Below are 14,204 nucleotides of genomic sequence, written 5' to 3' on the forward strand. Positions count from 1 at the left end.
ACACAGAATTTGTATACAATAGTGTCTATAAATGGCATGTATATGTACATCTCCCATGCTGTAAATCATCTCTCTGTTATTTGTAACACCTAATACAATGGGACTGTTGTATAAATAGTTGTTACATTGCATGGTTTATGTGAGGGGAAAATAAGTCTGTACATGTTCAGAAAAGATGCAATGATCTTTCCCAACTGTCTGTGTCCTTGGTTGTGGTTGGATCTGCAGATGCAGAGCCTGGGGGCTTGGGTGTGTACAATGCGTCATACTTTCTAGTAGAGAAACTGGCAGAGATCACATTAGCTAACCCTATGCCTCCAGTAACTCTATCCTATGCCTCTTAATATGAGGTGTTTTTTTTTTTTTTTTTTTTTTTTTTTTTTGTGTTTATGTGTATATACATGCCAGGGGCGGTGTATGCAGTGAGAGTACAAGAGGGAGCCCACAAGAGGGCGCTGGGACCCCAACAGCTGGAGTTACAAGCAGTTGTAATCAGGCTAATATGGGTGCCAGGAACTGATCAGGTCCTCTGGACAAGCAGCAAGTGCTCTCAGTGCTGAGCTATCTCTCCGGCCCCTGCTGGACACAATAACTAGAGAACATAGAATACCACAGTGTGAGCTTCCTGCCAAAAAAAAAAAAAAGCATGACTCAAATCAATTCATAAAAAATAATCTAACTTTGTTTGAAATACACTTTACAAAATAACTGGACTAAAAGCTCAAAAAAAAAAAAAAAGCAAAAGGAAATGGTATGAAAATGACTGAGGGACTGTTCTACACAGTGCCTGAGGGACTATTCTACACAGTGACTGGGGGACTGTTCTACACAGTGACTGGGGGACTGTTCTACACAGTGACTGGGGGACTGTTCTACACAGTGACTGAGGGGCTGTTCTACACAGTGACTGGGGGACTGTTCTACACAGTGACTGGGGGACTGTTCTACACAGTGACTGGGGGACTGTTCTACACAGTGACTGGGGGACTGTTCTACACAGTGACTGAGGGACTGTTCTACACAGTGACTAGGGGACTGTTCTACACAGTGACTGGGGGGCTGTTCTACACAGAGACTGAGGGGCTGTTCTACACAGTGACTGAGGGGCTGTTCTACACAGTGACTGAGGGGCTGTTCTACACAGTGACTGAGGGGCTGTTCTACACAGTGACTGAGGGGCTGTTCTACACAGTGACTGAGGGGCTGTTCTACACAGTGACTGGGGGACTGTTCTACACAGTGACTGGGGGACTGTTCTACACAGTGACTGAGGGGCTGTTCTACACAGTGACTGGGGGACTGTTCTACACAGTGACTGGGGGACTGTTCTACACAGTGACTGAGGGGCTGTTCTACACAGTGACTGAGGTGCTGTTCTACACAGTGACTGAGGGACTGTTCTACACAGTGACTGGGGGGACTGTTCTACACAGTGACTGAGGCACTGTTCTACACAGAGACTGAGGGGCTGTTCTACACAGTGACTGAGGGGCTGTTCTACACAGTGACTGAGGGGCTGTTCTAGAATAATGACTGAAAGGCTGGTGACACATTTCAGTGGTGCAGCACCTGCCTAGTTGTGTGAGAAGCCCTAAGAACAATCAGCAGCTTCCCATGGTTGAAAAAGGTACACATCTCAACAAGCACAATGGCATCTGTCTGAGAATGAGACAGGAGGATTGCTGCAAGTTCAAAGTTACCCTGGTCTACATAATGAGTACTAAGGCAAACAGAGCCATGTAGTTCTCATGTAGCCATGAGAGAGAGAGAGAGAGAGAGAGAGAGAGAGAGAGAGAGAGAGAGACAGACAGACAGACAGACAGTTAGGACAAATCATTGTATTAAGTAATTTGGATTATTCTAAAATCAAAAACAGGTTAGAGGGGACTAGAGAGATGGCTTGGTGGTTAAGAGCACTGGCTGATTTTCCGGAGGACACAGGTTTGAATCCCAATACAGGGTGGCTCAGAACCATTTGTAACTCCAGTCCCAGGGAATCTAATGCCCCATTTTGGTCTTCATAGGAACCAGGCATGCCCATGGTGCACAAACACACATGCAGGCAAAACTCCTATATACACAAACACACATATATACAAACAAAAACAAACAAATAAAATTTAATTTAAAAAATTAAATTAAGCTAAGTTTACCTTTTTTTGGCTATAAATATGATGCTTACACTAATTCTAAAATAAAAATTTCCATAAGTTAAGTGATGTTTTCTGATTTTGACAACTATATTTTGACAACTATGGCCATCTAAGGTGTAATATAAAAATGTACTCTGAAGTGCATAGAGATAAATAACATGTTTACAACTATACACTCTGAAGTGCATAGAGATAGATAATATGATTACAACTTACTCTCAGAAAAGGGGTCGTAGACATCTGAAAAATGTAGAGCACAGTGTTTAAGGATTCTATGGACTATACTGGCAATTTTCTCTGAATCCAAAATAATTTCAAAATTTTAAATTATAAGGAAATGTTTCCCTTATCAGAGCCTTTTCAACTTTTAAAGTTCCCTTCAGAAATCAGTTCCTAAATTATCCTCATCACAACAAAAGCATAACAGGATCTCCCCAACAAGAGCAGTAACCAGTTCTTTCATCCAATTTATTCAACCAGAACAACATTTCTAAAATTCAGGTCCATTTTCACACATCAAAGACACTGCAGATGGTCACACATGTCGTTTCAGACTCCTCAGGAGATTCCTGAGGAGTCTGCAAAAGTCTTAAGTGGTGGTTCTCTTGCCAGTGAGAGCAAAGAGACCCACCCACCAGACGGCTCGCTCAGCAGGGGTCCTCGTATGCCCCACCTGTGAACTAAAGAAATCTCATGCTTCCACTACCTGCTTCAGGAGAAGGTCAAACATGAGGATGAAACAATTTAAATTCATGTCATCATCTTCACAATCAAAATCAATAGTCCTTCCTCCTGGGTGTCCAAAGTTCTTGAAGGGGCTCCGGAACGGACTACGCATGGGGCTCCGGAAAGGACTCTGGAAAGGACTATGAAACGGACTCAACGTATTGTGCTGACCTCGTCGACCAGGATCAGAGGCGACACTCACCTGGAAGAAAACACATCAGCAAATGCAAAATGACCTCATGACGGCTCCAACGGCTCTCTAAGTGTCTGAGGCCTCTATCTGAGGTATCTGAGAACCCCAGAGAAGGCATTTCCTGTTGTGGGACCAGCTTTCCCCGGGTATTTGTACTTGACCGGAAATAACCCCACAAAATATGTAAACAAGGTAGGAAACATCCACATTTTCCTCTTAGCTGTCCGGAAATGAGCAACGGAGGTGTCTGCTATCACATCCCATCAGATGCTATCATTACCGAAAACAAGATAAAAATGAGAGATTATCAAGTAAAATATCTTAAGCTAATTTCTAGAATTATAAATATAGATCTCTAGGTTGGAAGGGTTTTAGAATGGCCCCTGGGATTATAATGATCAAACTTCCATGAGAAGCGATACAATGGACCTACTGCACTGGTTCTCTCCCATGTGCCCACCCAAGCCCCTCAACTGGCTCTGCTAGTCTGCTTTCTGCTGGGTCTCACCTTGTCTCCTTTGCTGCCTGGTGTCCAGGTGGGTTCAGTCAATGGCAGGCACCAGAAGAACACCAGGGCTGCAGAGGCAAGAGTAGGGACACTTCTTGCCACCTCTGCCTGCTCTGCAGTGCATCTGAAGCCATCACTCTAGGGCCACCTCAGTCAGCTACCTAGTGGAGTTCCAGCTCAGGGACGATGCTAGAGTTCTTTATCCTTCAGCACTGCAGGGACAGTGGCTTCCAAATGAGCTGTCACTCACTGTGGAAGTTTCAGTGTCCTTGGGCTTTTAACAGTTTTCATAACTCTGCCCACAGGATTCCCACTGAAACCTCCCCGTGTTACTGTGAGTGATAAATTCTGTGGTGGAGCCCTATCTGGCATGTCTGTGTAACATGCTCAACTCCTATCTCATCTCCTAAGGACCATTCTAGTAACCAAGAAGCATCACAAATATTTACAGTTCCAGGTAAGAAAGATCACCCGTTATGAATCAGAATACGTGTTGACAGCATCACTGCCTTGAATCTAAGGTTAAGCAATTGTAAAAATGAGGATCATGGGTTCTTACAACTCTGTGGTATTGTTCATTGTGTACACTACACAGAATAAAGTACCAGACAACCTAAGCTTGTTACACGAGCTTTGGGCTGCAAAAGGAGGAAAACAAGGTGGGTCACTTATTCCTATCAGACAGGCAAACAATGATCCCTCTTTTAAAAACAAAACAAAACAAAAAACTGAATACAAACTATACACACTGTGATCCCACGAGCTCGTTAGGGTTTCTGATCCCCAGATGTAAGTGGAACAACGGCTGTGTTAATGTTCTGGAGACAGGCCTGCCATGCAGAGCACTGAAATCATTTACCTCTCAGGAACGGCTCACAGTCTGAGAACATCCCTCCACCTATAGAAACCTCTTCAGGTCATCCATGGGCACATTATGAAGCCCACCAACCGATCTTACACACTTTTTCACCCGCAAAGATGCAATAAAAAGACCTCTGCTGATTTCACAGACTCTGTATCACCTAAAGTCTCCACCAGTTCACGGTGTCTCCCAGAAACATGATAGCAAAAACAAAAGGAAGTTGCCCCCACTCTTCCTTCAAAGTGAAGGAGCTAGACGAGAATCCCTGGTTACCAGGAAGACACCCTGTGCCCGGAGGAAGAATGTAAGCTAAGGAATTATTCTCTTGTTCTCTCAGTGGTAACAGGGGGCAAATTAAATTTAAAAAAAAAGAAGAAGAAGAAGACAAGAACAGTAGCTTACTGATTAAAGGCTACACCAAGTCTGTCTTCTGCAAATGTTTTCTTATTTAATGTAATTAAAAGATTAATGAAACGGAACATGATACAATCTTCCCGAAGAGATTTCTAATGATGCTTCTTTCAAGGCCAGCCTAGCTGGCAGAGGTTTCCCAACCCTTAACAAGTAGGACAAGAACTGTCATGGCAATAATTACCCTTCGAGATGCGAGGTTCCCTGCCAGTTCATTGGCTCTTGATTTTCTTTGATTGGCCAATTCTTTGACAGAATTAACACCATCAGAAAACATACTTATCAAGAGTTGCAGTGGAACTGTGATATCTAACTCCGATAACACCTGAGGGGAAAAGCACATAACACCCCACCCCAAAAAGTAAATTTTCAAACTCAGAAAGCTAAATATAATATGTTCTCTAACATCATGAAAATAAGGACATTTTGCATGCACATAGAACACAGATGTTTTCAATTATTCATACCGAGGAAATCAGTTCCCTTTGAAATTTCCATTTCCCCTCCCCACTGCCCACTAAGCTGTGTTTTTTCCACTGGCTCCCTTGATGCCATGCTCCTGTGTATATGGGCACGTGGCACTGTTTCCGTCAGCTAATAGCATCTGCAGTACTGGCCCCAGCCCACTCCTGCTCTGACTGAATGCTGCATGTCATCTTGCCCTCTAGTACAAGCTCATGTCCTCTTGGGACAGATATACCTCATCGGCCATGAACTTTCTGGAGGTCTACGCTTCCTTTCCTCAAACAGAACAAACCCACTCTCCTCTCCTCTGAGAACTTCCCTCAGGGCTTTCTGCACTCAATCACCACTTTCACTGGGTTTGATTACTTGTTCCATTCCTTCCATTACCAGTGGCTTGAAGGAAGGAAGACTGAGAAAAGATAGTTTCTAACCTAGTCATTATCAAGTGGCTTACACGAGATTTGCAAGTGTTTCCACAGCTAATCACGAGTGAGTTTTGAGCCCTCTCTTGTCTGCTGTCTTCAGTGGCTAGGACAGTACTTTGATACCTTCCTTTGCAGCCTCTGCCTTCAGAGCAATACGGAAGGCCCTGAATTCCATCCCCAGCACCAAAAAACCAAACTTTAAAAAAAAAAAGCATCCATAATCGTAATTAGACATTAATTTTGTCCTCATTTTATGAAACTGTCTAAACTTCGTGATAGGTATTCAATTTCACTTTTTTTTAAAAAACAATGAGCATTCACTGAATAAAATGTGTGTCCAAATGAAAGAAAGAAAGGTTGGGGAGGACTGTAAAGTTAAAAATAGGATGTGGGCCAGGCAGTGATGGCGCACGCCTTTAATCCCAGCACTTGGGAGGCAGAGGCAGGTGGATTTCTGAGTTCCAGGCCAGCCTGGTCTACAGAGTGAGTTCCAGGATAGCCAGGGCTACACAGAGAAACCCTGTCTCGAAAAAAAACAAAAAATAGAAGCAAAAAAAAAAAAAAAAAATAGGATGTGGTCCCTGAACATGAGGGGTTTGTAAGCAGAAGGAAAACTAAACCAAAGAAAGAAAGAAAGAAAGAAAGAAAGAAAGAAAGAAAGAAAGAAAGAAAGAAAGAAAGAAAGAAAACAAAAACCAAAATAAAACAAAAATCGATTTAAAAGGGCAGAATTCACAAAGAGAAACTGTCAGATGCTACAGGGAGGGATGAGGATCTGGGAGCACCGAGTTACAGAAGACTTGAGGCATTTGTGAGGCAGGCTTTAAAAGACTGCGCTTGTCCTTACTGCTGGTGGCAAAAGAGAAAGTCATCCCACGTGGAGGGGACATCATGAACCACTCTGTCCGTGAGTAACTCTCAGTTTCCCGAAGTAAAGGTGATTTCTCTGAACCCAGGACACCTACACAAATGCAAGGCCCAAGGCCCTCTGAATTTGGTACTGTTACCAAACACATTTATATTGACTCACTACCCTACTGCTATGTGTATCTGAAATTTAACCACTTATCTCCACAAGGGTGACATCAGTCTGCAGCAAACTTTCATAAGCGCAAAGCTTTGGGAGTCTCTGTAAAAACTCCTCCCCCTTCTCCTAGGTACCTGAAGATCAGTGACTAGAGGACAGGTCAAAACAGTGGCATCATTCACTTACGTGAAGCCAGAGTAGCGCCTGCTCCTGCACAGTGGAGGGATAGCCTGTGAACCGACAACTAATAAAGCCAAACATCTCTTCCATTGAAAATGGCAGGGGGCACAGCTCTATGTCAAACATTTTGCTGGAAAGCAGAGCAACAGAAGTAAGTGAGCAATGGGCACACACCAAAGACGACTGGTGACACCAGAGTATCTTCAACTATAACCTCAGAGAGCTAAGCCTTTAGATTAGTTACTTTGTATTCTCGCCGGGCATTTGAGTGTTTCTTTACTTTAAGAGAAGAGTTTCCATCATTAAATAGAAACGATTGGATAGTTGTAAAAACATTAATATTCATCCCATCTGACAATTAATGGAAGGAACTACTCCAGTATCTAAAGACATCTCCTGTTACACTTTCCCAACATTCCCCCATCAACCACACTTGAAAATAAACCAAGGGAAGGTTATACATTTATTACTCCATAAGAACAAGTCCTGAATAGATTCAAACCATCTTAGCTCAGTTTCCGGCAGTGTCTCATCTGAACGCTTTGCATTGCTCTACAGGATGGTTAGCATAAAGATTATGTAAGATGCTTAGGAGAGTGCCTGGCTGGCAGTACCTGTTCGTGAGTATTAGATATCACTACAACTAGTGACTTCATTAAACTACTTACCCACCTTAATACTTCCCTGAATTCCTTTAACTGGTTATCAGGGACTTCTGTCCGGATGGCTTCCAGCCATTCAGGCATAATGCACTCCCACACAGACTGGCTGATGACATTGTAAGGGATCAGGCAGAGGATCCTGTTGAGACCTTCCTTTAACTGAGTCACTGTGCTACAGGACTTGTCCCAGTATCCACCAACCTGACAAGGGCAAAAGAACAAGTCATACTGCTTACAGTTATATTCAAGGACTTCAGAGGAGGAAATTGGCCTACTACAAGACTGAGTCACAGACGTATGAGAATCAAAGTCACCAATATGATCCATCAGTGAACACAGAAGTATCTCTGTGGGAAGATATTGAGTCCTTTCTGGAAATGCCCAGTAGCGATACAGCTGGATCATATGGTAAATCTATTTCTAGCTTTTGAGAAACCTCCAGACAGAATTCCAAAGAGGCTGCATTAACTCCCACTCGCACCAACAGAACACGAGGACCTCCCTCCCCCACATCCATGGCAGCATTTGTTGTCATGGATATTCCTGATGATGGCCGTTCTGACTGGTGTGAGACTGAATTGGGGGAGTGGGGATCGAGGGAATTGTGGGTTAGAGGCAAGGTTTCTCTATATAGCTCTGGCTCTCTTGGGACTTGCTCTGTAGACCAGACTGGCCTTGAACTCACAAAGAAACACCTGTCTCAAGTGCTGAAATTAAGGGCATGTGCTATCACCACCAATCTTAAAAAGGTTTGAATCTGCATTTCCATAATGACTGAGGATATTAAATACTTTTAAAAGTGTTTGCTGGCCATTTGTGTTTCCTTTTTTTGGACAACTTTCCACTAAGCTCCACAATAAAAAGAAAACAGTTACAGGAAGGTGTGAACAGAATCTGAACTACTCTGCAATGGACTTCCGGAGCCTGTGTGAGTTGTGATTCCAAAGTTCTAGTCCTACTGTGATGAGCAACAATGAAAATTATTCTTTCTAAAGCTGGATTATTATGCTGTTGCCCCTGTCTGCAGAAAGACATACTTCCTCCTGCCACACATTGTACTGCAGACTTTTCTTTATGGACAGTACAGTGGTACAGAATGCCATTTTTCTCAACTCCTCATATTCTACAATGACCATTAAAAAAAACATGTTCTAATGTAGTTAAATCCATGAATAAAAAAAAGATGCATTTGAAGGAGTCAAGGGGTATAATTCAGCAATCGAGCCCTTGCCTAGCATGCATGATGCCCTAGGTTCAATCCTCAACACCAGAAAGAAAAAAAATCTTTTAAAAAAGAACTAATTAATACAGTTTATTAATTTATAAGTTTCAGTTGTTTTAAGCCTGGTATTAAATATTTTTATTGAATTATAAATTTCTTGTTTATTTGAAGACTCAGTTGTGTCTTGTGATGTTTTTCTGGGAACTGTCTTATGAAAGAACCAGACGTGGGTGGATGTTTTGCTGAGAACAAAATTTTTTTTTCTGGAAGCTGCCTGGAAAAGGGGCATGTGACATTTTGCTAGAGCAGATACTTGAGAGAACACATGATGTTTGGAAAGGGTATAAATATAATCCAACAGACAGTGGACAATGCAGTGTGGCATAGGTTCACCTTGCCACCAATGCTGGTCTTCGTTCGGCTTTACTGTTGCTGGTCTTTGCTGACAACACTGTGGCTTTGGTTCGCCTTGTCTTCTTTGCTGATCATTATTTGTCATGACTTTGTAGAGAGAAACACACCACAGAACTTCTGGTGGTGTTCTAGCAGCTTCTTGCTGCTTCCTCTCACTCATGCTTATTGGCAGACCCTCATGACTTCTTGTGAATTGAACTGTTTGTTGCTGGAACAACAGAATGGTGTTTGCACTGCTCTTGCTGGTTCATGAATGGTATTTGCAGGAAGATGGAGCTACTGTGGCTAATTTGTGTGAACTGACCTGCTGATACCCTAACAATGCAGATTGGATTTGCTCTAGAGAACTATTTCTAAACAGGTCCACATCCTCCTTTTTTTGCCCTATTAACTTTGCTTTCCACTACCTCCAGTAAATGTTAGGCTAGAAGGGCAGTTAAAGCATTTAAGTACACTTATTAAATAGGTTTTGAAAAATATAAGCCTACATTCTATATTCTACTTACTAGAATACAATTAATAAAGAGTTGACTTGTAACATAAAGTGTGGAAACCTTTTTTTTAATTTTTATTTTTTAGTAGAGGATCAATAAACAGTTGCATTAATAGAGGGCTCTGGGAAAAATAAGTGTATTATCTCACCAAGGAATCCTTACTCTGCCCATCTCTGTAACATGTCTTCAGGTGAATCAACCCCTGAACCCCACTCTTTTGTGCAAGATGTGACTGCCACTTTGCCAATTTTGTTATTAGTTACTGTTTCTAACTTTTCCTTTGCGTATAATGTGTGAATATGAAAGCCTGTATGGTATGTACAGGTCTATGTGGTGTGCATCTCAGAGGAGGATGTCAGGTACCCTTCTCTGCCTTATTCCTTAGATGGGGTCTCTCACTGAACCTGGTGCAAGGATGCTGGCCAGAGAACCCTGGACATCTCTTGTATCCCCTGCCCAGACCCAGTACTGGGATGACATGTGGCATACGTGGCCACGTGTAGCTTTTTGTGTGTGCTCTAGTGATTTGAACTTAGATATCTGTGCTTGTATGGCAGGAACTCTTACCACTTAGCCATCCATGATCTGTCTCTAAGTTGTCTCCCACCCTCCTGGCCTAGCATCAACAGAGAACTAAATTCATTTGTCCAGATTTTTATTAAGATTGGGTAGTCTTGGGCTGAGGAGATTATTCATCAGGTACAGGTGTCTGCTGCCATGCCTAATGATCTGAGTTCCATCTCCCAGACCAACATGGTAGAAGAAGGAGAGAATGGACTATAACCAGTTGCCCTGGGATTTCCATATGCATGCCAGTGCGACTTCCACATGAATGCCAGTGCGACTTCCACATGAATGCCAGTGCGACTTCCACATGAATGCCAATGGATGCACATCCCTTCCTCACCAGGCAATAAACAAATGATGTTTTTTTAGTATCAGGTAGTATTGCCCCCAAGGCTTGCACACTGAAGCTGGATGACTTAAGCTTCAAAGGGCTCACCCACAGCTGTTCAAGCCCCTCAGGTAATTCACCAAATACCCACGACATTCATGATACCTATGGGAAACCAGAGTCGCTGTGCTCTTTACTTCACTAACATCTAGAAATCTCCACTCCAGGCTCCTTAGCCTCAGAAACAAGGTCTATGATCTATCCAACCATGGATCTCTGCTCTGTTTCCTCGGGCTCACGGTTTCCCCTTTGCGGGCTCCTTATTTAGAAAGTTCTGATGGAAGCGCCTCTGCACACAGACCTCCTGGCATCTTTGTTACAGGTAAAATTTCAACAGAGATCATAGAGAAAGAGATATGGGAGACACTCAAATTCCAAACAGCTAAGAAACCGTTTTAATGTGAAAATGCTTGGGCTAAAACAAAAAACAAACAAACAAACAAAAACAAACAAGCAAACAAAAACCAAAGTGTGTTTGAACTTGTCATCTCTGCCTAAAGCATATGAACTTGAAAATGCAGCTCTGTTTACTCACTCCAGAGAGACTGTACAGAGACTCTCTGGAGAATCCACCCACTGTACAGAAAGTCACTTCTTGTTCTTAGCTTCAAAAACCCAAAGCCATGCTGAGCTTGATATGGAAATCTTAAATCTCTAACTGTTCCGGGAGTAATTCATTACCCTTCATTAGTCTCATCAATAAACCTTCTCTTCTAATTAATTTATCATTGGCTACCTTGTAGGACCCACTTTGGGAAAGGAGAGGTTTTACTAACGACATAACTTCTCGTCTCTCAGAGTCACATCAGACTGGTCTTCTATCACTCTAAGAAAAATAACAGGAAACATGCAAACACTTCCTGTTCCAGCAACTCAAAACTGCCCAGCATGTAAAGATGCAATTTTATAAAGGAGTCAATAGGTGGCACCAAAGAAGAGAGGACTGTCTCCTAGCTCCATAACTGCTCAGCCTCTGAATCCTGGAGTCACAGACATTCCTGCCTATGGTCTGTATTCTGATTTATCCTCAAATGTCTCATATCAGCCCAGTTTTAAACTAAAAATTGCCTCAATGTCTTTGATGAAAGAAAAAAAATGCAAATAAAAATAAAACCTAGAAAATACTTTAGGAAAAAGAAAATTGTATATTACTACCAAAATCTGATTCTGAGCCTCCACCTTTCTAAGTTAGACACAAATGATATTGTAATGAAGAAAGAAATACAGGGCCTTCCCAGCTGGGCATCTACAACTAGCAATCCACTAGGTAGCAAGAGGAGAGGCATAGAGGAATCTGTCCTCCCAACACACAGAGAACAAATTCTGGCAGTTCTAGGAAGCATGGTTGGCATTTTAAATCACGCAGTGTAGACTATGACGGTTACTGGAGTCTTAAATGAGATGCTGGTTTAGGGTGGCCAGAGTGAACAGGGATTTCCAACAAGTCAGGTCTGGCCACTCATCCCAAAGTAATGGTTGAAGACAAGAAAGGAATTTGGTATTCAAGATGGCAAAGAGGGTAAAGCCTCTCCTCCAGAATACTGGGAAGGCAAAGAGGGTGGAGCCTCTCTTCCAGACATTGGCAAACTTGGAATTTAAAAGGGGAAGGGTGTGTGAGGTCTGCACAGTGGAGCAGTCTCCATCAGACTGTTGTCTGGTTGGGTGTTATATCAGTTCTGCCCACATAGAGTAACTATTCTTCATGTTGAGAAATTTGCTCCAAAAGAGGGGGAGGGAGGCAATCAGGAGACAGTTTTCATTAGCTGTGTATTCACAGGCTGTGTATCCAACAGACCTGTAGTGCTGGAAGTGGGGTGAGCTGTTCTCCATGAGATGCCTGTCCTGATTGAGGGGTGGGCAGTCTGTCTTCTTGCAGGGTGGCCTCCTGCAAAGCCTGGGTGTTCTTGGAAGGTGTGCAGTGATGACTGAAGACTTCAAGGAGCCATTACAAAGGTCCAAAAACAGGACACCTTAAAAATGAGTGCTTGACCACTTGTAAAACTACCTTTGAGCTGTTTTTATCTTAGAGTTCTTACCCTTGAAAGGACATAAGTAATTATAACAACCCACTTATAGGCACAGTTGATCAAGAAGGATCTGGTCCAAAGAAGACCTGTAGGAAGTGAACCTACAGATGCCAGGCTTTGCCCTGCTTTTAGACCCACTGGGCATGTAAAAAACCCAAGTGAAGATTCATTGCTTTCAGTAAGAAGTGTTCTTTGAGCCCTTACCACTTGGCCATAATCTAGAAGTGCACACAAAGCCACAGAAATGTCCCTCACTGGCTTCAAGCCAGGAAAGAATTGAACCCCCCAAACCACATAGAAACGATTTTTCTTTCTTAATAAGAACAAGCAACACTAAGAATAAACACATACTTAAGTTACTACAGATACCTTATAATCCCACCATGCCATTCTTCCCTATTCCAAGCCAAAGCCAAAACAGCATATCACCAAAGATGAGGGTATCACACTAACCTAACCACCCTTGGTTTTCGTTTGTTTGGATTTGGATTTTTCATTTTTGAGGCTAAGTATTGCATAGTAATACTGACTGGCCTGATACTCTGTGTATAGTCTCAACTACCATAGACCTCATAGCAATCCTCCTGCCTCTGCCTTCTAAATTCTGGGATTATAGGTGTATGCCACCACATCCAAGTAAATTGTCTTTGGCTGTTGACACAGAGAGAGGGGTGGTCAAGGGTGGCATTGCCCCCAATCCCTCTCCCACAACAAGGCCCAGATAGGTGCGCTCTACTTACCCTGGCAAATTCCATGGGTTTGGGAAGAAGGCACATGACCATGACATCAAATCGGACATCACATACTGTCTTCAACCACTTGGTGACAAACTGGGGCTTCAGCTTTTCCACCAAGCTTCCAACTTCATCATCCATCATGTATGCCGTGGAGTGAAACCACTGAAATACCATTGCCACCAGCCGGGCAAGGCTCTCTGTGGGCGTGTTCTCGCTGGGTGTGCAGAGGCTCACCTGGGGTAGCAGAACAGACCTCGTTCAGGCTCTACCCAGCTTTACAAAATTATGACAAATGTATTTAAAGAGAAAAAAAAGAGGGGGGCTCCAGATGACCCATTCAAAACCAGTGATGTTACAAACTGTTACCATCTATCCAAAATTACGATCCTCTCTAAAGGCATGCATGGATTGCCACAATATCATCCCCTAAACATCTAATAATTATTGTTTTCCTATTGTAACTCCATTATGTAATCTGAACTAGGAAATTTTTTCCATAGGATTAAGTGGATAAAGTGATATTTCCTTAATATCTTCAATTTGAAAAAAATCTTCATATATATTTCAGTTCTCAAGAGATCTGATTCAGGTAAAAATTTTGCATCAGTAATAACTCTAATACTCAAGTGCTCCTCCCAACTCAACGTGTCATAAGTAATTTTTAAACAATATTTACCCATTCTGAAACAATAGTTTATTGAGCACTCGGCAGGGTCCAAAAAATGCAAAATTAATTAATTAAC

General features: G+C 42.5%; 1 protein-coding gene across 14 annotated transcripts in view; it reads right to left on the reverse strand.

Moving 5' to 3' along the window:
* Unc79 (unc-79 subunit of NALCN channel complex) overlaps positions 1 to 14,204 on the reverse strand; it is a 229,516-nt gene that overhangs the window by 105,026 nt on the left and 110,286 nt on the right. For all 14 annotated transcript variants that reach the window (XM_076921337.1, XM_076921329.1, XM_076921327.1 and 11 more), the window contains 5 exons: positions 13,465 to 13,695; positions 7,623 to 7,813; positions 6,957 to 7,080; positions 5,038 to 5,178; positions 2,860 to 3,081 (listed from right to left, as the gene is read on the reverse strand). In XM_076921337.1, the coding sequence (XP_076777452.1) occupies positions 2,860 to 3,081; positions 5,038 to 5,178; positions 6,957 to 7,080; positions 7,623 to 7,813; positions 13,465 to 13,695 (909 nt within the window). The remainder of the gene's footprint in view (positions 1 to 2,859; positions 3,082 to 5,037; positions 5,179 to 6,956; positions 7,081 to 7,622; positions 7,814 to 13,464; positions 13,696 to 14,204) is intronic.

This window comes from Arvicanthis niloticus, chromosome 23 (assembly GCF_011762505.2).
Source record: "Arvicanthis niloticus isolate mArvNil1 chromosome 23, mArvNil1.pat.X, whole genome shotgun sequence".
Lineage (NCBI taxonomy): Eukaryota > Metazoa > Chordata > Mammalia > Rodentia > Muridae > Arvicanthis > Arvicanthis niloticus.